The sequence below is a fragment of the Anopheles cruzii genome, chromosome 3 (genome assembly GCF_943734635.1).
Source record: "Anopheles cruzii chromosome 3, idAnoCruzAS_RS32_06, whole genome shotgun sequence".
In the NCBI taxonomy this organism is placed as follows: Eukaryota; Metazoa; Arthropoda; class Insecta; order Diptera; family Culicidae; genus Anopheles; species Anopheles cruzii.
In genome coordinates, this window is record NC_069145.1 from 72,346,268 (window position 1) to 72,372,792 (window position 26,525).

The following is a 26,525-nucleotide window of genomic DNA, read 5'->3' on the forward strand; positions in this document are numbered from 1 at the left end:
AAAATCACTACGCACTACGCTTAGGATTAGGGGCTATATGTTACAACTGTCGCGCAACTGACGATACGAGGCAATGTTCCAAACGCGTTCCTATTTGCTTTTCAAAATGGATAGAGCAGTATAGGAAAAGAATGATAAATTGTACACAACACGGGCACGGCTCTCGGGGGCCCGACGGATATCGCCTACCACGGAAACGAGGAATGGCCAGAAGCGTTCGTCGCAGCTGTGACAGCTGATTTTCTCAGCACAAAGGCAAAGGCGAATTTTCGCCATTACGAGCTGTCAAACGGTCTCAGGATTCGCCCGCCAGTTTACCTTTTCTAATTTTCCGATAATGCTGTTAAAAATAGGAAAAAAAACAGATAATTGTAATCGAACAAGTTTATGAAATAATTGCCCAACTGATTGTAATAGATGATGATAGTTCTTCAATTTGTTTTTTTTCCAATCTTGCTGTTTGGTTTAGTTCGTCTTCTACAAGCATGTGCGCATTTCTTATCAGATTCCTTCGTTTGTTTACACTGTTTGCCCTGAAATACACTTTATTTTCGATTTTAGGTAGCTCTTTCAGCCAAACTGTTCCATCCGTTGTTTGGCCGTTGCCCAGTCCCTCACAAACAGGTCGTACTGTCGCCGGCTTTTGCACACAATAATCAACGATTTCGGCCGACAGCCGAGCGCCTTCAGCTGTTCCATTCGTTTCTTTGTCGTCTGCAGACTGTGCATCAAGATGCGGGGATTGAGCGCAACGTCTTGGGGCGTATAGTCCAGCTCATCCAGCAAGTAATCGATCACTTTCTTCACCTTCGTAATGCGCACATTGCGTACCGAGGGCACCTTGATGATGATCGCGTTGGCCATCTCTCTGCTAACGCCTAACCGTTTGCAAAAGTACTCGACAATCGTTTCGTTCTCGCCCAACAGGTCCCCGTTCTCCTTCGTCAGCTGCAGCGACTTCTCGAGCACCACGTCCGGGCAGCGTACCATCCATGGCATTAACTTTTTGCCGCGCACCTGCTTCGCTCGCGCGATACGTTCGGCGACAATGGCGGGCGAGTACTTGAACGCCCACAGATCGGCCAGTATGTCTTCGGGGTTCATGTGCTGCATGAACAGTTGCATATTATCCACGAAACTTTCCCTCGGTATGCGGAACATGAACGTTCGGCGGGCGAACTGAGCCGCCACATCGTCCGCTGCTAGACCCGTGCAATCGGCAAAATAGTAGATCCTGTTCGTACTGTCCGACTCTAGCTGATCGTTGTTCAGGTTGTGGACGATCTTTTTCAATTGATATACGGCCAGCGCACAGAGCGGTATCACATCGTTTAGGTCACGCAGACACTTCAAACCCTCCAGATAGGTTACCTTCTGTTTTAAATCGACTCGCCTCGAGTTCAGAACGATTGCATGTTTGTGGATCGCCTCCGCCGTTATGCGCTTCTCGAGCAGCAGCTCCATGTTTTCGACCTGCGCAACTGCCCCCTTGCATCGGCTGTAGATTTCACGTGCCGTTTCCTCCGAACAGCCGAGCAGCGTTTCCGTTCGCTTGATGACAAACGTTTCGAACCAAACACCCGTCACGGCGTCTTTAAACTCCGGTTGCTTGCCCTTCTCGATCACGGCTTCAAACGACTTGCCGAGTGCAATGTCCGGGACGCGTACCATCCACGGTTTGATCTTCTGGAGTGGAGAATTTTGGAGCGCATTTAGGCGCTCCCGAATCGATTTGGGTGCATAAGCCAACACCGAAAGGTGCCGCACCACATCGGCCGGTTCTAGGTGGTCCAGGCAGATGTTTAGGTTGGTGATGAATTTATTCACCGCGATACGGTACACGCGAATATTTGAAGCGAAAAACTTGGCCACTTGACCGACTTCGGTGTTGGTTTTTTTGCTCACATAGTTCAACCGATTGCCATCGTCAATAGTTTCTTCTCGGGCAATTGTTACCATCTTCTCGATAGCCGTGGTGGGTAATCTGAGAAACGGTGCCAGTGCGGTGAACTGTGTAACGCCGGGCATCTCTTTGAGCAGTTTTATCTTCTCCCTTAGCTCACCTACAAACGGAAAGGTGTTAGTAGTGCTCGAAGAAATCCACCTACGGAAGCGCATTACTTGTCTGTATGGAGAGGACTTTAGGATCATCGTAGATATACTTTTCCTCCACGCCATTTTCTCGCAGCAGCTCAATGTTGTCCGTAAGGAGCTTCGGGGCGAACACTCGCAGTGCTTTCTTGTTCGCTTTGTACAGCATTTCCGTTTGCACGTTGCTACAGTTGAGGAGCGCCTTCATTCGTGACTTTAGTTCCTCTTTTGGCCAAATAGAATCATCGAGCGGTTCCAGCGGTAAGTCGTCATCAACGCGGAACGCCAGACGCAACGGGGCTACTCCGTGGCCATCTGGAGAGACACCTACGAATATTGACCTCGTGTGCAATAATCCACACTTTCTCGGCACCGTTTGTATCCACTTTAACATGATTAAAAACTAACATACAACCATTGAGAAAAGTATAAATTACGATCTTCCGGGGCTGTTTGATAATCGCCGACCGGCGAAGTGTGCTGTTGTGATGAAAGTCGCGGGGGAAACGTCAAGTTAAACCAAACAAACAATACCCTTCAGCAGCGTTCGTCATTTCGTGAGGCGCTTAATTTTATTTTAAACACCGACAATTGCGTAGACATTGCAGATTTGTATAATGATTGCATGAAAAACATGTTGGATGGTTAAATCTTCCCCTTTCGTTGCTTTTATCAGCCCTGTTTCAGTGGAAGTCCAACCGATTAGGCGAAAACAGCTGACGAGTTTGACGTTTCTTTTCGCCACCCGAAATTTGACAACTTGCCAACAAATCACTTTACCGAATTGTTCTTTGATTTCTTGCTCCATGTAAACAATTTTCGTAATAGTAAAATTTGCCTTAACCAGTGAAAGAGTTTGTTGTAAAATGATAAAACTAGATGAATTCGTGTCCGTTAGTGACATCACCACACCGGAGGGTATCGACGATGTATGCCAAAGGATATCGGACAAGGAGGTTGCTTGACCAATGCGTGGTTATTGAGTTTCCAATTCACACCACTCGTTCTGTTATAGAAACAAATCGATACGCGACTGGAGGAGATTCTATCGCAGCAGTGTCAGCTGGAGGCCAAGATGCGTGGCATCGGCGTTGCCCTCAGCAGCCTTACCCTGGTGTCGGAGAAGAGTCAGCATCTTTCGGAAATGATCAATCACACGGCTTCGCTCGCTGAAAATGTGAGCGCCAAAGTGAGACGACTGGACGAGGCACGAGTGAGTAGAAACGATCGTGGCGCATCGGATGGTGGGTGTCCAATTTATCTAAATTCCATCTTCAGAGTCGCGTATCGGAGTGCCAGCAGCGGGTGCACGATTTAATCGACTTGCAGCTCTGTAGCCAGGGCGTTATGAGTGCGATCCGTGAGGAAGACTTCGAACAGGGCGCTGCCCACGTGAACCGCTTTCTTTCGATGGATAAAACGCTCCTCCAGAAGACCGCCGACGATGTGAGCGGCTCGATCACGTCGGTCAGCAAAGCGGTCTTGACGCTCGAGAAAGCGACGATACAGATCCGGCAGATGGTGAACCAGAAGTTTGACGAGGCGGTCAAAAAGGATGACCTGGCGTCGGTGGAGCGATTTTTCAAAATCTTTCCCCTACTCGGCATGCACGACGAGGGTCTGGAGAAGTTCATCACCTACATCTGCGGCAAACTGCAGGCGAAGGCGGCAAAAGAGCTCCGCTCATCGATGGACATTGCGAAAGCGGAGAAGCGTACGGCCGTGGCGTACGCTGATACGTTAACGATCTTGTTGGAAAATATTGCCCGCGTGATCGAAGTAAATCAGGCCATCATCGAGAACTGCTACGGGCCGGGTCGTTTGGTGCAGATTTGCCGCGTCTTGCAGCGGGAGTGTGACGACGAAGTGTCGAAGTGCGTGCAGGAGTTTAACCGAAATCGACAAACGGGGCGAAGAATCGCGCAGATTAACGACTACATCAAGGGTGCGGGCACCAGCTCGGCAATGGGCCACTACAGGAAAGCCTCCGGTGGCGGTGGATCAATGGACAAGCTGAACGCCAAGGATATCGACAGTCTCATCGGCGAGATCACGATCATGCACTCGCGGGCCGAACTGTACGTAAAGTTCATCAAACGTCGGTGTACTGTAAGTAGCGCTAGAAACCGTGCAGTCTGATAAAACGTAATGTTTATAAAACTTCCCATCTCCCAGAACGACTTAAAGAAAAGCTCCCTTGATGCCTCGGTTAAGGAAGGGCGACTGGCGGAACTGAACGCGTTGCTGCAAAAGTCGCGTCTCAACACACAAATGCAAGAGCTGCTTGGCACGTACCTGCTATTTGAACGCTACTTTATGGAGGAGAGCGTCTTGAAGGCGATCGCACTCGACAGTCTCGAGGACGGTCAACAGTGCTCGAGCATGTTGGACGATGTATTCTTCATCGTGCGCAAGTGCATTCGTCGCTCGAACGGCACCCAATCGCTGGACGGGGTGTGTGCGGTGCTCAACAATGCGGCCAGCTGCCTCGAGGAGGATTTCATGCGTGCCCTCAAGTCACCACTGAAAGCGGGCTATCCCACGGGTTATCTCGATCTTGCGCAAGCGTACAACGCATTCCAAAGCTCACTGCAGCATGGACGGCTGCAGACGAGCGATGCGGATCAGGCGAGGGGCCGATTCGTGGCAGCCCTCAACAACGCGGACATGTCGACCGAGTTCATCGAAACGCTGTGCAAAATGATGGGCGAAGAAATAGAGGGAACATTCCCTGGCATAAGTGGGCGCGAGAAGGAAAAGCTGGACAGTTGCCTTGGCGGATTACGAGCCGTAGGTGATTCGCTGAAAGCGTTGATCGATTTTGGCTTTCAGCAGCTACGTTCGTCAGCCATCAAGCCACGGATACACCCGTGGGTCGATCAGTTCGTTACGCACAATCACAATCTGACCGAGGAAGAGCTGACCACGTACGAAGCGGGAGAAACGTTCGCCCAGTTCCTGATCGTGCAGATCGATGGGTTGCTAAATTCGTTTAAGGTAGCACTCACGGTGCGCAATTACGATGCGCTTGTTAGTATCATCACGAGCGAAATTACCGCACGGATGGAGCGCGCAATCAAGAAGACGACGTTCAATCGGCTCGGAGGGTTGGTGTTGGATCAGGAGGTACGAGCGTTGGCCACATTTCTTACCGGGGCCACGTCGTGGTCGGTAAGGGACAAGCTGGCAAAGCTTCTGCAGATGGGCACCATCCTAAATCTGGAGACTGTTTCCGAGTTGCCTGAGTACTGGGAGTCATCGTCGGCCAGCTGGCGGTTGACGGCCAACGAAGTACGCTCGATACTAGCGCTAAGGTAAGAAGCCGAGAGACTCCAATTGCATCATGCCAACGTACTTATCCTTTCCGTGTTCCGTTTATGTTTTGCAGAATCGATTTCAAAATGGAGGACATAAAAAAGCTGAAACTTTAACTGCTAATAAACAAATAGGCAACGAAAAGTGTATTATGTTTTACTGAGCCTTGTTCAAAGGGTGGAATTATCGCCGAATAGAACCTTCAACATTGGGCGTTCAGAGTGAAACCTTCTGCTTGACGAATGCGTTACTAGAGTTGAAGTAAATGTACAGCAGAGCCGCGGACAGCCTCGATTGCGAGTCGAGCCGCTGAACATCGTGGGCCCACTCCACCTTACCCCAATGGCCTTGCTGAAACTCTTCCTCGAGGCGGGCCAGCTGCACTGCTCGCTCCGTCGTCAAATGACGATCGGCACAGGCCATCGTTAGAATGATCGATTTGATCGTGTCGACCGCAAACACGAATCCGTGCAGGGCAGCCGTGTTGTAGGAGGCAAAGTATCGTCCCACATTCATGGCCATACCCGGCGCAAACGTCGGCACGGTCAAAGAGTCCGTTGAGGCGAGGTTGATTTCGTACCGTTTGTTGCACCACTCGATGATGGGATCCCACTCTTGGACTTGTAGCTTTTTTAGCTCCGGTTCTTGCTGCGGAAAGTTGATGAAAAGTATAGGCTATGGCTAAGGATACCATTGAATGCGAAATTCCGATCTTACACTCGAGTGAAACAGTATCGTGTCGGTGGTTATGTAGTTTACCAGGTAGTTGACCATATCGTGCTTCTGAATGCTGTTGGGGTTGTCGATGAACGTGCTGCTTAAAGCGGTCTATCGAAGAAACGGGATACAATCGGAATAAGAAGCTTATAGACAGACACACCGCCTGTTTGCCTACCAAATGCATCGTCGATCGATCGATTACTTCCTTCTGTGCGTCCCACTCGGTGGCGATGGCAATGGCCAGCGGTTCGCTTTCGACGTAGAACGGTTGTCCTTTGGGAGTTTTTAGCTTCCGGCTGTCGAGTGTAATTTCATACCGCCCATTGCTCGAGACGACGCCAGTATTTCGGTAGAACCGCTTTGGTGGTGCGGCTAAAAGGAAAGATGTTGGTTGTCACTGTGTGTTCCGATGCCAACGATTTTCACCTACCATAATTTCGTATACTGTTTTGCAGTGTCGGCCGTGGCAGAATCCGTAAAACTTTCGAAATACAGGAACGCAACATTTTGACTCCGTCTATTCGTTTTTGCTTATGTAAATTCGGGTGACAACCGGTCGCGTTTGTTACGAATGAGAAAAGGCAAGAAAGGAACAAGAAAAGGCCGATCAAGAATATTTTATGTAATTTCGGCGTCGCATGCAACAACATAAATGTAAAATGTTCGATTCTTAACAACTTTCTGTACACAATAGACAAACAATATACAATATTTTAATCGACCCCACTTAGTGGTTGTGTGGCGAAACCTGAACCGTTCGTTGAAAACTTTAATCAGACGGGAACGAAATCCGTGTCGTGTTGACTTGAACTACTAACTAATTTATCAATTCAACTGATTTAACAAACGAAAGAAAAATCCCATTTGATACGATAAAAATGTATGACCATCTCGGTCGAAAGTCTAGCCAAGTTCAGTAGGATCAGCTGTAAAACCAATTTCTTGCACGGGATGCAAATGGTTGAAACAATGCCGAGCGTGAAACTGTTTCAAAATATGGCAAATACAATCTACGTCGGTTAACATTTTTTATAATTTGGATGTTGTGCCATGCAATACAATAATGCTAGTTCAATAAGAAATTTCACATTAAAATCTAATTGAACGTTGCCTTCGATAAATGCGAAAAATCATCCCAAAGCTTGACACCATATCGGTTTGACAGTTCCATTGTTTTCGTTTTCGTTTCGGCGCCAGAACGGCCACAATCTGGTAAGTGAAACACGCCCACAACAGAAATCAATGTTCTTATATTTGCAAAATATTCCAGTGCCATGGCGGAAGCCCACGAAAAAATAGCCTACGACATGTACAACCCCAACCGGTGCAACGTGTGCTTCGCGCTAGACGGCTACCACCCAAGACCACCCGAAACAAGCATTGTGTGCCCTTGCCAACTGGCCGTTTATTGTAGTCCGGAACACAAAGCGCTAGACGAGCCCACACATTCCGAATTTTGCCAGGCAGTGCAGCGCTTGGTGCGCGGTACCATGGTTGACCACATTCTTGCCGTTGTACCGGCTCGTTTTCACGAAAAGCTGAGCGTCAACGAGAAGCACAAAATCGTCACTTGCCTGATGTATATTTTAGAAAACCATTTAAATCGAACGTTGTTCCACTACGAGGCTGAAATGCTGAAGTTTTCTGTGGCGTGTAAAGTTTGCTTCGAGTATCACCGGGAACGGTTGATGTTTTGTGAGGGCTGTAAGCAGGTTGCTTATTGCAGCAAGCGTCACCGGGAACAGGACAGTGAGAACCATTCGCAATGGTGTAACGCGTACCGCATTTCTTCCATGGTGGATAACAGTAAGTAGGAAACCTCATTGTTGTTGCTTGGGTTCGATTCCTGTGACCGTCGTGATATTGTAACAGAGAGCAACAGAAGATTAGCATTGTCTCTGTTGCAGATCAAGACCGCTCGGTGGTTGTAATTGCCGGACAGGAAGAAGAATCACTTATCACGGGAAATTCAAAGTGTCTGTCGAATAAATCATCTACTCTCTCGAACGTTCTAGAATGTGCTGCAATCGACCACGCAGGATCAAGTATTACGGCCCTTGACGAAGGCGATCTGAAGGCGTTGCCATCCAACGCGTTCGAGTTGGCGAGTACAGCCCTGCAGCGAACCATTATAAACCCCAGTGCAGTAAATGACATTCCTTTGGAGCCAATCCAAGAAGTGGAGAATATTAAAATCGCCGAGGAGTTCAATTTTGTCGGTAGCATCTTATACACGCTACGGGCTACAAATGTGACCGAGGAGATACACGACACGCTGAACGTCTTCATTGTCGGTGCAAGAAAAGAAATCTTGTGGTTCACTAAAGTCCACTGTGGCACGCTCTTCTCGTATGTCCCAAAACTGCGTAAGATCACGTTACACTTCATCGGTCCGCAGCTGCTAAAATTTGGTCAAATCACACTGAAATACGATGATGGTCGACGGGTGGAGCTCAACTGTCACCCCAATTTGTATCACCAGCTAGCGCCAAACGTAGCGCTCGGTGATCCGCATCTGATCGCAATTTTCAACTGCGGTTTTCACGAAAACCGGGGAATGCCGAGCGATACGTGGCCCGAAACGATCCAGCTTTTGCTCGACATTCCCAACGTGCCAATCATGTTCACGTCGTACACTCACACCGAAGCACTCGAAGATGTGACGGTGGTGATGAGTGAAGCACGTGCGATGGGATGCCGAGAGCAGGTGACGGTCATTAAGCGTGGGCTAGTGAATCCTTTCCGTGGTGGCGTACCGTTAAAAAATTTCGAAACTATCGATAGCCCGGAAGAGTTGTACTACAACAACGGATATTTGACCATCATCAAACGGAAGCCGTCCTAAGGAAGCAACATTTTGAAGTACAATTTTTTGTCTATGGCCATCACAACCGTCTTTATACGAGCGTGTTTTGCTCCTCAATCTCTTGGTATTGGTTTACCATTTAAATCCATTTTAGAATAATGAACAACGCAACGGTGCCATTTGAAGACCGATCCTTACGATTATGAGATGCCATTTTAGTGGCTGCACATTTACTCTTTTTATGTATTTTTTTTAGTTTTTGAAAAACTTTACTGAAAAGAAGCATTTGAATTAGTGGCTAATGTCAAGTATAGCACATAAGGATTATTTACACGCGGTTAAGTTGAGGGGCACAGCGAAGAATTACATCTCTAGACCAGAATCTACCTAAACAAGGCGGAAACTAAGAATCTTACATCACGAATTTATTTCTATGCAAATGTTTTCACTATAATGAGTGCTAATGTACCTCGGAACTATACAATTTTCAATAAAACGTACAATGTTCATACAATGTTTCTTTCGGTTATAGGATTTGCGAGATAGGGGTTAGCTGACCCCCGGAAGTTACAGTGTCGATGGCGATTTATTGTCATTTGGATAAAACGTATGAATTGAACATTCGTCCAGCTATTGTCGCTAAATACTATTGTCAAAGTTTTCGGTCAAAGTTCGTTGATCCTGGATCACCAGTGTCCGGACCAAAGAGGCGATTGTTTTAGTTCACCTTGAGGAAGTCGGACGAGTGTTTCACCCAGAAAACACCACCGTTCAAGGCGATCGTGCAGTAGACGCGAGCCTGCTCGCTCAAACCACGCGGAGCAATCCAGTTAAAGCTGATGGCATTCGGTGGGTTCGTAATCTTCTTATGCGTAATGGCGGACTGCAAAAAGAACCGGAAAGAAGAGAAACATCAGATCACGCTCTGTTCACTGCTATTCTGGGGGGCAATGTAGAAAATTCTGGTGTGCAAATTTGAAAACCTAGAGGTGTCAATGTACGATCGTATCGCGTCCACTACGAAGTGAAAGGTTCGATTTGCGCCGCAAAGCCGATTAGAACACGGGGATTTTATGGTAATTCAAGCCGTCGCTGGCGGTCCGTCTGCTGGTTGCTAATTTAAAAACCTTGTAGACACCTCTCCGTGTTTGCGATCACGACGATACCGTTGCTAGTTGATCACGACGATGTTAATGCGCCAACTCAATCGTGCATAAAGCAACCCAGATTGTACAAACTGATGGATGGAGACAGAGAAACCGCTATACAGCACTACTTACCGCCTTCGAATTACCGCAGTCCAGTTTCTGAACGAAATTGTTGTTCGGTGGCACGTCGAATGCTCCGACTGGTGTGTCACCAACTCGCGTTTGGCACAGTAGACCCTTTATTGTATCTTTAGCACTGTTACCTGTAAGAGAACAACACTTACGTTAGTCCGGATGTAGCCAAGGAAAGGGATACACATTGCCTTACCCTTCACGGTGATCGTGACACCTTCATTCGCTCGGATTTCCTTCTTCGACAAAACGATCGAGTACGGGGCAGCCGATTTTTGCGGTTCGGTATGATGCTGCGGAACCATGTCACCGCAGGCTCCATCCGGTGCACCGGTTGAGTAGCTCAACGCTGGCGAGGCGCACAAGGCCACGGTCAGCATGATGCATGCAAAACGGTACGCCATTTTCAACTCTGTAACGATTGAAGTACACCCTTTGCTGTTAGTGTTCGAGATAATTATTTCGACTACAATCGCTGTCATGTAATTAATGGAGTAATCGAGAAAGTTTGAAAATCGACTCGTTATGAGCGCGAAAGTAATTGGTTTTATTGTCGTCATCCGTCATAAATCAAGTCGCTATGTATTGGATAACATCGCACTATTTTTTATCGATCACCTTGAGTTTTTATGAGCATATAAAAAGACTCAATTTGTGCGAAAATTTACCACTTCTGGAGTGCCCAGAAGTGGAATGCATTCATTGCAGTTTACGAGTTGCTATAGACGAGACGACGAACGAAAGTGAAACAAAAGACAGATGGTTACCATAAAAAGCGACAACGGGGACGATGATGTCCGTTATCGATGGCCGCAGCCGGAGCCGGTCAACCGGTTCTCGCAATGTCATTATGTAGGCGAGCATCGGATGCTGTACAACTACAAATTAACATAAAAGGCGGACAGCAGCAGGTATCAGAGACCAGATTGGCACCGCCGTGACAGCTGGCCACAACTGGTTCCACCGACTTTTGGGTCAATGCTGACCTGCGAATACATAATCACATAACCTACGGCGTGATTGCCGCCGCTATGCAGACTGTTTGATCGGGGACTACCTATCTCATCGTAGGCCAGCTTTGCCTGTCGTGTACATTTCCGTTCTCATGCTCGGGGCCCGCGCAAAAAGTCGAAGAGCTAGAGGCAAACAGAATCTGCTTCATCTAGAACCTAGAGTCAAGAAATCAATCACTTCGCCTCCGACCGGGTCGGATGAAGTGGCGGGGCAAGCAATTTCGGGAGACCTTGAGATCGTGGATCATAGTTCATTAGTAGCGTTGCGTACCTGCGGTCATTCACCACTTGTAATGAGTACGGCATGTTACAGAGGACCAACGAAGATAGATTTGGTTACACGCGTAAAAAAAGGCAGAGGCACAGCCCAACGCTAAAACAGATTGAAGTCGAACAGGTTTTTGGTGCTCGTTTAAAGGGATGCCGAGATTAAATTTAAAAAGACCTTTACCCTACGGAAGGGATAAAAACCGCCATTCTATGTTTCTTCTACCGTAACGGACCGATTGTATCGAGCGCAAACTAGGGGCCTGAAACATGTTAGAATTAATTGCTCTGTACGATCAACAGTTTAGTATTGTTTCGTTTCAAAAAGAGCATTTTTTTAAAATAAATAAATATAATCGGAGACTCAAGAAGGTCACAAGGATAAGTAAGTAACAAAAAGTTTTCGGCTCACGAACGCAATCCTTCATCGGGGTTTTACACACATTTTTTTGCCAATTCCTCCATCTGCAATATAATCCATCATCTACGTCAAGCGAACAGCATGAGTTCCAGTGAGACAGAAGGGCAAGGCAACTAACCTTTATTTTATGTGCTTGGTTTTCTTTCGGCCATTCAGTGAGCGGGTGACACTGAAGATGGATTGCGTATGTCGAACCGGAAAGCCTTCAAATTATATAGTTGGAGACAGACCGTGGCGGTGACCGAAAATCGTTTATAAATTTCGCAACCCGCGAAAAAGCGTCGCCGGTGTACAACGCTTCGTGGAGGCTGGCGATCGCATCATACTAATCGTACCCAAATTTATGAAACGAGCGTGCCCGTAACGACGGTTTGCACGTCATGATAGCAACTTCTTCGCTGAATGCAAGGGATTGCATGAATTAAAGTCCCCGCGAAGGTTAACAGCTTTGTTTCGGACCAGTCAGGAAGCTGCCAGTCATTGGCGGCGCCTGGCCAAGATGGAGGTGACCGGTTGCCACCATTTGTCGGACGATAGCTTCGTTACAGTCGTGAAGGAAGCGGTTTGATTGCAAATGCATTCCCCGACAAGTGGAAGTGATTTTCTGAAACAATTGATCGCGCAGCCTAGCTTGTTATAATAATTGCTTCATTCAGTATAATTAACACACTCTCTGTTAATGGTGCTACAAATGAGGAACATTAAATTTAACAAATTGTGGCTCGTTTCTAATGACTTTGTAATGAAAAAAAAAAAATTATGTTTAAGCACATTTTCTACCGATCGATAATAGCTTTTTCCTCACATTCAAGCGGAATTGCAAATTAGCATACGTTCGAATGCGGAATTTAGCTTTCCGGTTCTGTTGAATGGCTCCATCCACTACCACAAGGTTTTATTAAATTACTTTTCTCTCCTGGCATTATGTACGTTATGGAAACGAGGAAACAATGGCCGCATGGTTCGCTCGTTGTTGTGAACCGTGACGCTCGACACTACTTGCTAACTACTAGAAGTTATCTGGACCATGTGTTACACCCTACTGACTACATAACTAAAACTCAAAAACCCCAGGAAAAGGAAACTGTAATATACTTTGCTGAACTCTGTGCTGTGCTAACTCTTCTTTTGTTTAGAAACCCGCGAAAGGTCATTGAAGCACTTTACACGCACATAAAATGGCTTATGGCTTCCGATCCGATTTACTTGTGTCACTTCAGCGGTTTCCGTAGCACCGGGTCATTCTTTGCCCTTTCTGACGGTTACCAAAACTTTACTTTGAAGGCCTTTTGCCAAATTTCCGGTCCAATCACAAGCAATGATCGTAACTTACTTACCAGTGTTAGGTAGAAACGGTACAAAAAAATTCACAGACACAAAGATCAGCAACCAAAGTTACTAAAGGACAATCCGTAGACGAACTCGCACCCTTTTGAATTGATCCTCTCGAATCGAACTCAAAACGCGTATTGAAACCCGCGATCGCTCGTGTTGGAGCTTTTGTTGCGGGCGCCAGCGATCGTACGCGCGATCGACGATCGTTTGCGTTCGTGTTGGAGCAAAAAAAGGCGCTCTCTCGCTTGCTGCGGTGTGTTGGTTGCGTGGGGAGATCGCTTGGGGCTGCCGAATCTTACATTTGCCAGGCTCCAGTAAAAGGCAAAAAGCGAGAGTTCTCGCGGTGGGCTCGACCCGACTTGCAGGTGTATGCGTTGGTTGGAAGGTCTCGATGCGTGTGACGTAATACGAGTTTTGGCCCGGGCCGGCGTTCGCTGGTGTGAATGATGGATTTACTGATAAGGTAATTAGTGGCTGCTAGTGGGTTTCCCGATGGGAATGTGTTGCCTGTAAATGGTGAATACAGTATTCGGGGATAAGTGTTACTCATCGTCCTGATTCGTCGTCACCTTGATGGCGCTATCGGTAATTGTTTTACCCTGCAACATCCGAACGAATAAAAGGAATATTTTTTACACTTACAATACACAATATTGCACGTTAAGTTATAATGCCTTTATAGTACCATAAGTTGCTAGTTTAGCTTGAGGAAGCGATTAGAAGGGCAAGTGACTTTGAACCATAACAGACACTTCCGTCAAAACTAGCGAGGCTGACCTTTTTATAGTCAGTACTGAACCTTTTACTTTTACTTTGAAAGACATGTCTTCCGGTTTACGATACACTAACGGAACGTCACGAAGAAACAGAAACTGGGGACCACTTTCCAGCGGCCATCCCGGGGATAGACTTTAATAATATCGCACAGTTTTGTTAACGGCGTTTGAGTAGGCCAAGAGAAAATCATATAAGAAGCGTGTGGCACTTTTCGCTTCATCTGCAACCTACGCCGTGCCGATAGTATAACTTTAGGCGCTATGTTTAAAAAGCGCGCGCATTTTATGGTCGTTCGGCACGATTAATTATTTGCATGTAATTATTCAATACAACACGCCGTTATGCTCAATCAAGCATCAAACTAGATGAGTGCACTAATAAAAAGAAGTGTAATTATTTGAAAATGCAAATAGTCCTGGTGTCATAAATATTCTGGTTCGTGATTGCGGTACGAAACAGCGAATTAAATCCTTATCACTAATCAATTCTTGCCGTACGCACGCAGTCGCCGTTGCGTTAGTGCGGTGCACAGTAAGAGTAACCATGGAGACGCCCGCAACCTACAGTAGCAGTTTAGTGTTGGTATTCACACATCGGGTACCGGCACCGGGCCGATCGATCTCGCCATGTTGTGTGGCCACCTGGGGCACCGGGGTCTTCAGTTGTCATTTGGAATCGGGCCGATGCACACCTCGCTGCGCTGGGACACTGTGTGTGGCACCGGTGCGCCTGTAACTTGCTCCACGAAAGCGCCCGTCGTTTGATTTTTATCAGCAGCACGTGCCGGGCTGCACAAGCTGCAGCGGTGAGTCGACTTAGCGCACGGTCTAATGCACAACCTCGAGAGCTAATAGTGTGCTGCAGTAAAGCCGATTGGAAAGTAGTTGGAGCGTCGAAGTGATTTCATTTTGCTGCGCTTCGGTGTGTGCTGCCGCGAGCGCCTTGGCCTTGTGTCATCGTCTATATTTACACCCGGGAGCATCGGTGAAAAGTAGTGGCCTCGAAAGAGAATGAATTTAGCTCCACTGCAGGAAACGGAAGCGCAGCATTGATCCAAGAATAAACGTGAAAAAAACAAATTCTTCTGCAGCTCACTCCGGCCCGTCGGTGTGAGTGTTCAGGAGCTAAATCGGTGTCAGTGACCGAACCGATCGAACATCGCTCCCCAAAGATTCGTGTGTGTTGGTGGTTGATTTGTGTAAAAAGGTGCAATTTGTTAGGAGATACTACAGCATCAGCCCTGCAGCAGGTAGTCTAGAAAATGGCCGGTATACTGTTCGTAGTTCACATTCCGTCGGCCCGGTATGAGCGGGAACTGAGGCGCAAGGAGAAGGAACGGCTCGCCAAAACGGCCACCGCCACGACCGAGGACGAGAAGGACACGGACAACCCGTCCGACGAGACGCAACCATTTGTGACTCCTCAACCGAAAAAAATACAACCCAAGGTAAGAAGATCGCTCGATCTCTGCCATGTGCTCAATGGAAGCCATTTGCTAGCTGCCGGCCCTAGGACTAGACTTGATTGAGTGCCCTTTAATGGAGTTGATAATGATAGACGCAACAATAATTATCCTCTCGCGCAGCAATTTGCTTACCGGAATTACGTTGTGACGGGCCGAGGAAGAAAGTGCACGTCTTATCAGTGCTGGGCAGGGTTCGTAATTAATTATTTACTCCTACACTCAGCGGCCTGATTGCTGATTCTGGAGACCGTTGGAACAGGGTGCTACACGAATCGATAGATCGCAGCGCATACCATCGCATGGTAGGAACAAAACGGAGAAAATGGCGTGAAATCATGGCGTGAAAAGCCGTAGCTTACCAGAAGCGAAACATATGGAGACCTTCCTCGACCGTAACGCTAATGCATTACCACGGATTGTTGCAATGAGGAGAATGACGAATTTTCTATGACCAACTGCGTTGGAAACGAAGGAATTGACGCGCTTGCGAATGCTTGATGGTGTCATTTCCATCGATCGTGGTGATGATAAGATTAAACAGCAAGCTGCACCTACAAAATGGACTGCTCAATCGACCTGCCGCAACTCTTCCATGATGAGTCACGGTTCAGAGAGAGGTATCATAAGTGCCTTCGAGGGTGCAATGAATTGGAAAATGGAGCATAGATGCTTCCAAGTTTTCCTTTCGCCTTCTGTTCACCTCGATGTCGATGTTTGTCTGACCTCGATTTTTTCATAAACAAGCTGTTTGTACAGACGATTCGAAGCAAACAGCAGACACGGGCGGCAAAGCATCAAATAAAAGATCACAAACCAGCAACTGTTTTGAGATGAGCGCGTTTGATGAGAAAGCGTTCATCTTGTTACGTTTCGTCCCAACAGTAGAATGGGTGGATTATAAATATTTTCTACATCTCGAGGAAGTTGACCTGTGGCACAAGCTATGTGCTCTACGGTTCTTCGGTCTTATCACGCTGACAACAAACAAACGCATTTCACTAGCATCTTGCTATCTTGTGGCGCTAGTTTGAAGAACGATACGATGGATTACTTTCAGTTACAGGCGGACAGCGTTACAAAGTACAGCGTCTCGGTTCCTCAAACACACTAATGCCACTTTTGGTTCAAGGCCCCGTTTTGAAGCGATTGTTTTGAGAAGTCACTTTTAATGGTTTTAGTTTAACTTGGGAAAACAATAAATTTGTTCCACAAAATTTTACATGCTTGTGTTCCACGAAACGAAAATTATTTTAAAATAAGACTTTCGTTTCAAACCACATCGATCTTCGGTAACGCAGTACCAATTTTACACACACCGATAAAATCAGGTCGTCACGTGTGACAACTTTCTTTTACTATCTAAAACTAGAAGAAGCGTCCCCGTGGGGGAAATGGATGGACGCAGTGCAATGGATGCACATGTTGTGAATTCCTGTTAAAAATAGCCCAACGGAATGATTCCATATGGAACCGGAGTGTTGAAGATTGTCGTTAATGTGTCAGACTCTGCTATGAGCAAGAAAGCAACTGTTCATTCTCACGTTCCATTCACAACGACGCCAAACGTAACGAGGTGAAAATCAATAATTCTCTTCCCAAATGACAGGTTCCGCGGTCCAACTTTATCAAAGCGCCCGATGACGGTGGTGATAAAAAGGCAACAGGAGGAGCGCCCATTGCTCCGGTGATCAAGTTTATCGATCAAGACGGAGAAGAAATACCAAAGATTGAGTGTTTGGAGAAGGAAGACGACGATACGAATGGTGATAAGGATGGAGGCGGCAAGGAGAAGGACAAAAAGTCAAACTTTCTGGCGGAACCATTCGATCGCGCTTCGGCGTTGCGCAAATCCTGGGATGGATTCAAGGATCTGGTCAGTTCGGCGCGCAAAGAAAAGACGGCCCGTGAAGAGGCTGCCGAAAAGCTGACCCTCACCGGTGAATCGTCTATGGAGGAGATTCTGAAAACGATCATCTCCGAGAAGCGCCTGCATACGGCGGCCTGGATCGAGACCGATCAGGGCAATGGATGCCATGTAAGTTGTAGATTTAGCGAGGTTATTGTTCTGCTTCTGTAACACACGATCCCTATCCATTAGATCATGTTCTCCATCCCATCGGGACCCGTTTGCGACGATGTCATCTATATGCTCAGCTCGTGGGGAGTTGGCCAACGGTTTAATTCAACCATCTCGATCACTTCCTGCACCCTATACAGCCAACCACCGGAGATCGATGAACAAGCGGATGAGTAAGCAAACACCGACACCGTTTGGCCCCAAATGAAGATGCTAATTAATGTGTCGATCCGATGCCATTACAGGGCTGCCTCGGAAGCGAACAAAAACAACGAGGACACCCCGTGGAACGCCTTTCTTTCGACGGTTCGCGCACGGCTCAACGTGGCACAGATTGTCGAGGAGGTGAAACACGATGCACACATTTCGTTCGACTTCGTCTCCATGCTGGTGGTTGCCAGGTAAGTGATGTTGTGCAATAGTGTGACACGTGTGAGCTAACGAAATGGGCGCTTTGCTGCAATTTTACAGTATTTTGGCTGCTTTCGGTTTGGTCGAGGACAGCTCACTGTTTCTCATCGCCAGTATGCTGATTTCACCACTCATGGTAAGTCGCCTGAATGTAGGCAATTCGGATGCTCGATCGGGTTCGAAAAGTTCGTTGAAAGTGCACAAATGGATGGCTACGGATTTTTCCAATTCTCTCACATCCAACAGGGACCCATCATTTCTGTCATCTTTGGAACCGTCATCAAGGAACGTAGTCTCCAACTGTTGGGCTTGAAGAACGAGCTTATCGGAATTATGCTCACCGTCACCGTTGGCTTCATCTTTGGGCTGATCGTGTGCAGCATCGACGATCGATACGGTGTCGGTGAAGGCATCACGCACGAAATGTTGGCCCGTTGCGAAACACACTCTCTACTGGTCGGTATTGCCATTGCCTTGCCATCCGGAGCGGCCGTCGCTATTGCCATCCTGGGCGAAAACATAGGTTCATTGGTCGGTGTTGCCATTTCCGCTTCGCTCCTTCCGCCCGCTGTGAATTCGGTAAGATAACGCTGGCCATTTTCGACGTTACCAGTAGCAACAATAGCTTGGTTCTCTTTTCTACCGTTCCGTAGGGTCTTCTGTGGGCACTGTCGTGTTTGTACTTTTTGTTCGGATCGGAAGAATCGCGCTACGGTACGCTGATTAAAACGCAAATCTACTCCGAAAACCAAGGCATAGAGCTGCTAACACTCGGCTGCATGAGCATGTCGCTGACGTTGCTCAACATTCTCTGCATTTACTTGGCGGGCGTAGTGTTCCTGATGGTACGTAACCATTGCCCCCACTAGTTCTCTGAACGAGCAGCAAAGTAATGGTTTCGTTTCGTTACTCCCATTCTACAGATCAAAGAGGTAGCTCCGGTTGTACCGAAGGATCAGAAACAGTTCTGGAAGCACGACATCAAGATTGCGCGCGACTATAACCGCACGCTTCACACAACCGACGGCATGTCCATGTCGAAACACCTGATGCAGGAGCTAACCACCCTGCATCAAAACGACACCACGGGTAGTGGGCTCCGGGGCGATTTTCTGCTAAACTCAGCCTCCAAGGGCGGCCACCAGAACACTTGGTCACCGCGCCATAACTACCACCAGCGCGATCGTCGGCCGACGGTGCAGGAGCTCGAAGCTCTCTACCTAAGCCTATCGGCCAACACGTCCGAAAATCAGTTCCACTACTCGGCACATCCAACCGGTCCACACTACCTCGGCTTCGATCGACAGGTAAGTGGATGATGCAAGCCAACCCTATTCCTTTGGTCTGCATTCTCTAATCTGCTACTCCCTTCCGTACCGCAGCAATCGACCTCACCGACGCACATGCGGCGCATGAACCCAGGGAACGCAGGGATTGCACGGCACGGTCGCTTCACGGAATCGCTTCGCGGAGCATCGGTACCTCTATCGAAAATATTGGAGGACGTAGCGGCCGGTACATCGAAGGGTGAAGGCGGACATGTCCCTCACGGGGAACGCGGTGGCCGCACCTCGAGTCGTTACGGAATTCCCGGGTTCAAGCGGAGCTCAAAAAAGTTCACCGTAACGCCGGCCTACGATCCGATACAGAAGGAGTGAGCCGCGATCGGGTTCGCATGTGCGAGTTCACTGTCGTGTGGCTAGAGTTCTAGGAGCTTCCGGTTAGGTTTTTTTTGTTGGTAGAGTGTAGGTTTTAGTTTTCGTTATCAGTTCGTCCACTCTTCGTTTGTTCGTAGTCATTTCGTTTCGATAATTTTTTTGTTTCCCTGTTTGCCGTCCGTTTGCTGGAGTTCTCATTAAGATTGTAAATAGTTGTTTCGTGTAAGGAGCTAGCCACTAAGAGTGAGGCATAAGAAAGGCGAAAGATATGCCGGGGGCAGGTGCAACTGTGATGCCAGCGCCTGTGCCGTGTCCTTGCACCTTTTTGGTGATCGTCATTTAATTACTGTGTACTTAATCGGCGCTCGGGCGCGCCGAAGCTAGGAAGAAAACAAAGTTGTTAAACGTACAAAACCCGTCAAAGCTAAACACGCTTCGTATCTGGTAGGTAATAAAAATTTAAGAATGTTGTAAATGAGAAAGAGTGAAGTCGTTTCGTTTCTCGTAAAATGCAGCAGCACAATACACTGCCCTTTTCCGTGGACAGCTGCTTTTCTGAAGAACTTTTTATTTTATGCGGCAGGACAACGCCAGCCGAGCTAATTCGAAGCCCTATACCAACTTTGTATGTATCAGTAACTCTTAATTCGTTGATCTGCATATTTTTGAATTTATTGTTAAAATATTGGGGCTGCAAAGCTCGCTCTCCCTTACGGCTGGACTGATCTGCGCCGGAAGGTTAGGTTTCTATAATAGTTTCGAGTGCACCGAGAAAAGTTTCTCGCACCTTTCCGTAGAGGCCCAAGCAAACCAAACCATGCATACCGAAACTAAGGCAAACACTCACAGACGTGACTCTGGCACCATCCTTCCTCCGCGCTGGCATTTGTGGCATTTTTGGGGTTGACTTTCTCCCGCGGCCTCCCATCGGCCTTCCGTTAGGAGGCACGCGCCCTCCTCGCTAACGCTTACCTGCTACGGCACGGCGCCACTTTCGGACGGCACCCTCCAGATGACCTTTTCACGAAGCGTTTTCGGGGGGCCCTGTGCCCCGATCCCCATTACTACCGTGTCCAGGCGGATCGGTTTCGTTTGCACAAATCGATTCTCGGATTCCGTTGCCTGCTGGGACGCGTTGGCCGCCGTGCGGGTCTCCGTGAGGTTCCGCTCGAGCACCGGTGAATCCGGAGGAACACTGGCCACATTCGTGCGCTTCGTGCTGATGGTAATGGTTTCGTTTTTCACGTTGTTCGAGTTTTCCAGCCGCTCGATCTTGATCTCTTCCACGGCGTACAGAGGATGATGCTGTTCGTTAGACTGGCGCAGTCCTTGCAGCTGCTCCTGTTGCCTGTTGTGGTTATCGTCCACGCGCTTATCATCGACCGCATCGTTATCCTTCGTGTTCATGAGGAAATCACTGATCTCGAGAAAAAACTTGGCCGGCACATTGTTCCCGTTCACCTGCAGCATCGAAGCTTTCTCGGCTAACGAGGCTTCCGGTTCTTGTTCCTGCTCCGGTTGTATCGGTGCGATCCGGGTTGAAATACCCAGCAGACGTAGAACGGAGTCACGTATCAGGTGTGCCATATCGGATTGGTGGAAGTGTCCTAGCTGAGATTCGGGTAGCTGAACCTGGAAGTTCTTAATGTTTAACCGTATATTGGTGCCACCCGACACCTGACGTTGATCGTAGATCACTTCATCCAGGGTGTCGTCTGCCGCGCTGCGCCGATCGTCGGTACCACTGTCACTTTCTCGTTTCACTTTCCATTCTCCGGTGGCCGTGCACCGATATCCGTCCAGCACCACCAGCAACAGCAGGCAAATCTTGGCCATCCCAGAACGCCGCCCAAACCGTGGTGTCCCAATCGGCGCCATCTCAGTTGCACTCTGTTGTGGAGAGTTTTATTGCGACTTTATTAGAATTGTTCGCGCTTCGCGCAACGCGCTAGTGTCACCTGCAGAGAGCTCAGCAAACACAGCGTCCACACTTCACACACGTCGTTCGTTCGATCGGATGTTGATCGTACCAGACTGTTCGGGCGAATAACGCGTGTCTTCAGCGAGACACCATCGCGATGGGGCAGGTCTCACGAATTGGGCAACTTGGGAGACGACAGACGAAAAAAACCGACGCTTTTTGGGATGGAAACAAGGGAGAAGCGAGAAAAAAAACTACAGAGCCAGGCTCGCCAATCATACTCCATTCGGCACGGTGCGGACAGGATGTGCCCTTCCACATTTAATACCGCTTGGCTGTGGTCCTGCCCCTAAATGGTATTTTGCATTGGACATGTCAATTAAATAAAAAAATAAAAGATAAAACAGTGAGAAGATCATCAAAATTCACGATCAGAAAGCAAGGGTTCGTTTGATTTTTTGGACAGCACTGTCGTTCGACCGATCGATCAGTCGAAGTCGCCTTTCGCCATTAGAAGACGTGTTAGCGCTCGCGCGTCACCGAAAGCCGGTGGATCGGCAGATCGTGGACGTTAGGAATCTGCCACGAAGAAATCGAAGCATCGAAACGAACAAACATTTAACCGCCATATCGCTGTCTTGGGGCCATCGGCGAAGAAATGCCAACACGAAGCACACTCACGTCATGTGAAAGAAAAGAGAAACCGAGAAAAACAACAAACGATTCGAACGATGCGTGACACGCGAACCTCAAAAATGGGTCCGACAATTCGTCAGGGATAATCTTTGAACGGATCGTTTACGTTGGTGATTCATAAAGATTTGCGAGACGGCACAAGAAAAAAAGTGTCGTCCACAAAAAGCGACATCGATTGCCGCTGCTAATTTGTGCCAATTATACGCCAGATTGGGTGATCTTCGCACTCCTTGTTTGGCCGTAATGAAGCGTGCCAAAATTTAGCCAGTGAGTGTAAATGGGATCAACTTAGTTAGTGTTAGCGCAACCGCAATTTTTTCGTGGCCATGGCCAACCATGAATCAAACCTGCTTTGAAATTACTTCTATTAATCCATCAAGGAACTTACTCCGTTATTAACCCTCATGTTGGTAAAGCCACATGAGCAACAAGGTAGTGATTTTGTTTGGCAAAGATTTGACATTTAAAATATAATAAATAAAAAATAAAAAATAAGAGTGATAAAAAACCTTCACTTTATACTCATTAAAACCGTTTGCCAACAACAAACTTATTCTTTTAATTAATAATCCTGTTCCGATTAATCAATGATGCCACTTGAAAGGATCTTTTTTAGTTGCAAATGACAGTATTTTTTAAAGATTTATTATTATAAAACCGGTAGCAAACAACCGTAAAAGCGTGATAACATTCAATTCGATGACGGTTCGACGGTACGGTGTTAAAATTAAAACGTGACCCAATTCTTGTTCTCTTCACACATGCCGCACACGTTTCTGAGCAGTCGTAGTGTCTTAATATTACGTCTCTTCCTTCTGCTCTGTTTTGCCTTTCCTATTTGGGGTTCAAACAGGAAAGTACCGCTTGACTGAGAGTTATAAAACAGGTTTTCTTACTGCAATACTGCAACCCGTTCAACTGCTCCAGAGTTATGTTTGGGCTATTAAAATAACCACCCAACTACTTTACAAACGTATTTTAAAAGCTCTACGACGTGTAAGCCATTTAAATTCCGAAGAAAGATTTATTCGATAACCATTCAGTTGCGGTGTCATCAGTAGCCGAGTACAATAATTGTGAGTATTAGCAAAGGGGTGTCCTTCGATCGCTGTAAAAAGTATGTCTGGTCACTTAACAAAGTAATCCCATTTTTCAGTCCACCATTTTCCATCCTATTGTTTTCTATCACATCAGCTGCTTTCAGCCGCAGCAACATCAGTGCACGAGCACGGTACGCTTCAGCAGCGGTCTCAAGAAGCTTGCCACTTTGTATCTAAAACGGGAAAAGTGGAGAAAAGAACCACATTACTATCACCTAGACCGTCTTGTGCTGAAGTGACCGCACGTTGGTTGGGCGTCTGATTTACTTTCGCTTATGCTTGCGCTTCCGCTTTCCGGAGTATGATGGACTGCGAAGCGGCTTAGCGTCGGCAGCCGCCTCGGGCTCGTCCTCGTGCGACTCGCTCGAATCATCCTGTTCCACTGCGTCCACCACGGGCAGAAGTACCGGGATGGTTTGCTTGGTCGGCTCGGCACCACCCGGATTAACCCGGAACGGTATCTCGGAGTGTCGGTTGTTGAACAGGAAAGACAAACCCTGCCCGAGTAGGCTAGCCGGAAGCGACGCTTGATAGGCGAAATCGTTGGCAACGAGTGGGGCCGATGGCATCTCCGTCGTACTGCTGGTGGTGCTAGTGGCCGCCGTTGTCACCTTGGTGTGCGTGGAGGATCCATTTGCCGGGCCACCCGTTTCGTGCGATTCTTCGGAGATGTCGTACTCGGAACCCCCAGCACCAGTCGCCAGCTGCGAAGCGAACAGATCGAGCAACGTCGCTCCGACCACGGCCGAGGACGGCGCTTCCGGTGCGGGCAGCGCCAGCAGGACACCGTCCACCGAGACGTGCACGTTGGCCTTTCCGGTCTGCCGTTGGTCGAACACTACATCGTACTCGTTCTCGAAACTATCGTAATCACCGTTGTCGTCGGACAGCAAGCTGGACACGGGCAGTGATTCGAGCTGGGCGACGGACAGGGCGATCAGCAGGAGCGTTACCAAACGATGGCGACACATGATGTTGGCCACCAGCAGCATCAGTTCACGACTTGCTCCCTACAAGGTTCGATTGGAAGTGAAGATTCTAGCACCGGACCCAAGGCCTGATACCCGCTGGACTGCTGGACTGTTCGCACCGGTTTCTCGTCGTTCTCGCGGAGAACGGGAACCGTCCGCCGATCGGGCTCCGGATCGACTCTCGCGCCATAGGTTTGCATTATGTGTTTTGTCTCACGTGAAAGCACAGCATAACTTTCGTCCAGTCATTTACGAGCCCATCATAAAATCTCGGCCCAGCGTCGAATAATTGGAACCGATTGGAAGCTGTTGGTCGGCCGAGAGGATATTCTTAACTTGCTTTCTATATACAGTGCCACTCACATTTTGTACTATGAAGCCCCCTCATTGTCCTCAGAACCAATCGGTGTTTTTGCTTGGGCCAACTCTAAACGTACGGAGATTCCTTAACGTTTCACGTACGGGCGCAAAGTTAAGGCTTGAAACAACCGGAATCGTAATTAAATAAACATTAAAATTCCTTGATCCTTGTTCAGATTACGCCAAAAGAATAGCTACGGACTATCAAACGGAGAGACAGTTACGGACCAAGCGAATTTTCCTATTTTCTAATGATTTTATATTTGTATTTGAATTACTTTCAATCATTGGAAGTAATTGTTTTCAAGGCAACGCCTCAATAGCGTCGGTCATTGTAAGTCCCGCTGCTTTGGCATGTCTTGGCTTCTCGATTATGTATTTCATACGCGCGGGCCATCGCGGGCCGCAGATTCCAACAGGTCCGAAGTCGAAACCGTGGCCGTGGAGTCAGCGGTCAAACAAACGTGTGATTTGTCGCGGTCACCGCGTTGTGGTGGAGTAAAAAACTGGTCCCGCAGGGAGCACCCTCCTCACCCACCGAGGCTCGGGGCTCCCGCCGACCATCGGGCTAGAGAGAAAGCACTACAAACTTGGTTGGCCAAACCGGACTGTGCTGGCCAGCAATGGCTGGCGGAGAACGGAGTCATCTCAGCAGAAGGTACAGGGGATAGAAGGCTCTGTCGCCACCCTGCATCCTCTCATGCCGCCGGGTGAGGGCGCGATCGTCAAACTCTCCCCGCCAAAGGTACATAAGGCCGCCGCCTCTGTCAGGGGTCAACGTAACTAACCGTTTCTTTGCCGTTTTTTCCCACTTCTCTCCCTTTGTTTTGGTATCTTTCAGCTCCTTCGCCTTTTCTCTCTCTCTCTCTCATTTGGTGGTGTGCAGATGATGCGATCGGAAGTTTTGTTTTTGTTTTGGATCTTTGGCTTTCCCGGGAACGATCATTAGCGCGATCGAGAACCGTCCAATTGGCCAACCTAATTGTCACTCCGCGAAGACCTGATCCACTGAAGCCGTGGCCGGACCACAAGAGGGCCACAGTGGCAGGAAGAAAGTTACAATACGCTTCTGCGGCTCTGGACAACATCTTTGACAGGATGCGGCCCGTCTTTCGGACAAGCATGGTCGCGTGCGGCCAGCAGATGACCCTCGCGCTGGATCTATGCCTCGCCCGGAAGCTATCACGATCCGGCCCGAGCGTTGGCCCCCCGCGGAGGGCGCGAACGGTACTTTGGTTTTTTTTCCCCCCATTCGTTTCGTTCCAACATAAAAGATGATTTCTTTTCGTGTTCCAATCGCTACTGGTTTTGCTTCTTTCGCAGAGATGACGCAGTAAATTGATTTGAACTATTGTCGACTGTGACACCTGCACGTGGCTGCAGAATTGGGGTTATTCCAATGGATGGTGGTATGTTGAGAACATTGTAAAGCCTTCTTTTGTAGATCGAGCAAATTGATCCTGGTTTTATGAGTTCTATTACATGTCTTCAAATTAGTGATTTAATTTTTTTTGTACAAAGCTTTTAGCATAGGCCGCGGATAATTCAATTCTCACTGTTCGGCTCCACACTGCGTTGACCTTGTTTGATTTGCTTGCTGCTCTATTTACTTAACCATTTCGTTTCATCGGGGCCCCCAAAACCATGTGAGCATGTGACCGTGTTCTGGGTTTGGTCACGCCGCGTCTACATCTGCGAGCACACATCGCGAGAGGATGATCTTGGCGGCCCAGAGGCGATCGGCGAGGCGGCGAATCAAATTGTGACATGTGCTCGATAACAAACATTCACTGGAAAGTAGGTCGCGGAATATAACGGGGCATTGGGCCCCGGGCTGGCAG

The 26,525-nt window shown here is 48.0% G+C and overlaps 8 protein-coding genes across 9 annotated transcripts; 3 read left to right on the forward strand and 5 right to left on the reverse strand.

The window, feature by feature from the left end:
* Positions 1-519: 519 nt before the first annotated feature.
* LOC128272994 (uncharacterized) lies at positions 520-2,485 on the reverse strand. Its single transcript, XM_053010897.1, has 2 exons — positions 2,122-2,485; positions 520-2,063 (listed from the first exon to the last, which is right to left on the reverse strand). Exons 1-2 carry the CDS (start codon positions 2,483-2,485, stop codon positions 571-573), a joined length of 1,857 nt encoding a protein of 618 aa, XP_052866857.1. The 3' UTR covers positions 520-570.
* Positions 2,486-2,946: 461 nt separating this feature from the next.
* On the forward strand, positions 2,947-5,543 carry LOC128271391 (conserved oligomeric Golgi complex subunit 4). 2 transcript variants are annotated; one of them, XM_053008887.1, is made up of 5 exons: positions 2,947-3,047; positions 3,107-3,304; positions 3,370-4,209; positions 4,279-5,405; positions 5,480-5,543. In XM_053008887.1, exons 1-5 carry the CDS (start codon positions 2,958-2,960, stop codon positions 5,520-5,522), a joined length of 2,298 nt encoding a protein of 765 aa, XP_052864847.1. In that variant the 5' UTR covers positions 2,947-2,957; the 3' UTR covers positions 5,523-5,543. The 2 variants fall into 2 exon arrangements, with proteins under 2 accessions (XP_052864847.1, XP_052864846.1); XM_053008886.1 differs by having other exon boundaries at positions 3,370-4,200; positions 4,267-5,405.
* Positions 5,544-5,545: 2 nt separating this feature from the next.
* LOC128271392 (ATP synthase mitochondrial F1 complex assembly factor 2) lies at positions 5,546-6,685 on the reverse strand. Its single transcript, XM_053008888.1, has 4 exons — positions 6,557-6,685; positions 6,302-6,498; positions 6,124-6,234; positions 5,546-6,054 (listed from the first exon to the last, which is right to left on the reverse strand). The coding sequence occupies exons 1-4, from the start codon at positions 6,630-6,632 to the stop codon at positions 5,623-5,625; spliced, it is 816 nt and encodes a 271-aa protein (XP_052864848.1). The 5' UTR covers positions 6,633-6,685; the 3' UTR covers positions 5,546-5,622.
* Positions 6,686-7,328: 643 nt separating this feature from the next.
* LOC128273385 (uncharacterized) lies at positions 7,329-9,362 on the forward strand. Its single transcript, XM_053011332.1, has 3 exons — positions 7,329-7,338; positions 7,397-7,932; positions 8,142-9,362. Exons 2-3 carry the CDS (start codon positions 7,401-7,403, stop codon positions 8,969-8,971), a joined length of 1,362 nt encoding a protein of 453 aa, XP_052867292.1. The 5' UTR covers positions 7,329-7,338; positions 7,397-7,400; the 3' UTR covers positions 8,972-9,362.
* Positions 9,363-9,505: 143 nt separating this feature from the next.
* Positions 9,506-13,370, reverse strand: LOC128272598 (putative defense protein Hdd11-like). Its single transcript, XM_053010434.1, has 4 exons — positions 13,251-13,370; positions 10,409-10,624; positions 10,213-10,343; positions 9,506-9,815 (listed from the first exon to the last, which is right to left on the reverse strand). Exons 2-4 carry the CDS (start codon positions 10,614-10,616, stop codon positions 9,651-9,653), a joined length of 504 nt encoding a protein of 167 aa, XP_052866394.1. The 5' UTR covers positions 10,617-10,624; positions 13,251-13,370; the 3' UTR covers positions 9,506-9,650.
* Positions 13,371-14,919: 1,549 nt separating this feature from the next.
* Positions 14,920-20,079, forward strand: LOC128271830 (uncharacterized). The gene is made up of 9 exons (XM_053009483.1): positions 14,920-15,472; positions 17,097-17,525; positions 17,589-17,740; positions 17,813-17,968; positions 18,039-18,114; positions 18,225-18,557; positions 18,632-18,823; positions 18,902-19,285; positions 19,361-20,079. Exons 1-9 carry the CDS (start codon positions 15,287-15,289, stop codon positions 19,634-19,636), a joined length of 2,184 nt encoding a protein of 727 aa, XP_052865443.1. The 5' UTR covers positions 14,920-15,286; the 3' UTR covers positions 19,637-20,079.
* Positions 20,080-20,545: 466 nt separating this feature from the next.
* LOC128270922 (uncharacterized) lies at positions 20,546-21,472 on the reverse strand. Its single transcript, XM_053008347.1, has one exon. It carries the CDS (start codon positions 21,470-21,472, stop codon positions 20,612-20,614), a length of 861 nt encoding a protein of 286 aa, XP_052864307.1. The 3' UTR covers positions 20,546-20,611.
* A 1,996-nt stretch (positions 21,473-23,468) lies between these two features.
* Positions 23,469-24,324, reverse strand: LOC128270923 (uncharacterized). The gene is made up of 2 exons (XM_053008348.1): positions 23,621-24,324; positions 23,469-23,526 (listed from the first exon to the last, which is right to left on the reverse strand). Exons 1-2 carry the CDS (start codon positions 24,322-24,324, stop codon positions 23,469-23,471), a joined length of 762 nt encoding a protein of 253 aa, XP_052864308.1.
* Positions 24,325-26,525: the final 2,201 nt, after the last annotated feature.

Bases quoted from the DNA above. Each gene is read 5' to 3' on its own strand.
- LOC128272994 (XM_053010897.1), bottom strand. From the start codon at position 2,485: ATGTTAAAGTGGATACAAACGGTGCCGAGAAAGTGTGGATTATTGCAC. The intron at 2,064-2,121 runs GTAATGCGCTTC...TTCCGTTTGTAG, and splicing joins AGTCCTCTCCATACAGACAA to GTGAGCTAAGGGAGAAGATA.
- LOC128271391 (XM_053008886.1), top strand. From the start codon at position 2,958: ATGATAAAACTAGATGAATTCGTGTCCGTTAGTGACATCACCACACCG. The intron at 3,305-3,369 runs GTGAGTAGAAAC...TTCCATCTTCAG, and splicing joins GACGACTGGACGAGGCACGA to AGTCGCGTATCGGAGTGCCA. The intron at 4,201-4,266 runs GTAAGTAGCGCT...CCCATCTCCCAG, and splicing joins TCATCAAACGTCGGTGTACT to AACGACTTAAAGAAAAGCTC.
- LOC128271392 (XM_053008888.1), bottom strand. From the start codon at position 6,632: ATGTTGCGTTCCTGTATTTCGAAAGTTTTACGGATTCTGCCACGGCCG. The intron at 6,499-6,556 runs GTAGGTGAAAAT...CTTTCCTTTTAG, and splicing joins AAACAGTATACGAAATTATG to CCGCACCACCAAAGCGGTTC. The intron at 6,055-6,123 runs GTAAGATCGGAA...AACTTTCCGCAG, and splicing joins CGATACTGTTTCACTCGAGT to CAAGAACCGGAGCTAAAAAA.
- LOC128273385 (XM_053011332.1), top strand. From the start codon at position 7,401: ATGGCGGAAGCCCACGAAAAAATAGCCTACGACATGTACAACCCCAAC. The intron at 7,933-8,141 runs GTAAGTAGGAAA...CGAACGTTCTAG, and splicing joins TTCTTCCATGGTGGATAACA to AATGTGCTGCAATCGACCAC.
- LOC128272598 (XM_053010434.1), bottom strand. From the start codon at position 10,616: ATGGCGTACCGTTTTGCATGCATCATGCTGACCGTGGCCTTGTGCGCC. The intron at 10,344-10,408 runs GTAAGGCAATGT...GTTCTCTTACAG, and splicing joins TGTCACGATCACCGTGAAGG to GTAACAGTGCTAAAGATACA. The intron at 9,816-10,212 runs GTAAGTAGTGCT...TTCTTTTTGCAG, and splicing joins ACTGCGGTAATTCGAAGGCG to TCCGCCATTACGCATAAGAA.
- LOC128271830 (XM_053009483.1), top strand. From the start codon at position 15,287: ATGGCCGGTATACTGTTCGTAGTTCACATTCCGTCGGCCCGGTATGAG. The intron at 17,526-17,588 runs GTAAGTTGTAGA...CCTATCCATTAG, and splicing joins ATCAGGGCAATGGATGCCAT to ATCATGTTCTCCATCCCATC. The intron at 18,824-18,901 runs GTACGTAACCAT...CCCATTCTACAG, and splicing joins CGGGCGTAGTGTTCCTGATG to ATCAAAGAGGTAGCTCCGGT.
- LOC128270922 (XM_053008347.1), bottom strand. From the start codon at position 21,472: ATGGCCAAGATTTGCCTGCTGTTGCTGGTGGTGCTGGACGGATATCGG.
- LOC128270923 (XM_053008348.1), bottom strand. From the start codon at position 24,324: ATGTGTCGCCATCGTTTGGTAACGCTCCTGCTGATCGCCCTGTCCGTC. The intron at 23,527-23,620 runs GTAAATCAGACG...TTCCCGTTTTAG, and splicing joins AAGCGCAAGCATAAGCGAAA to ATACAAAGTGGCAAGCTTCT.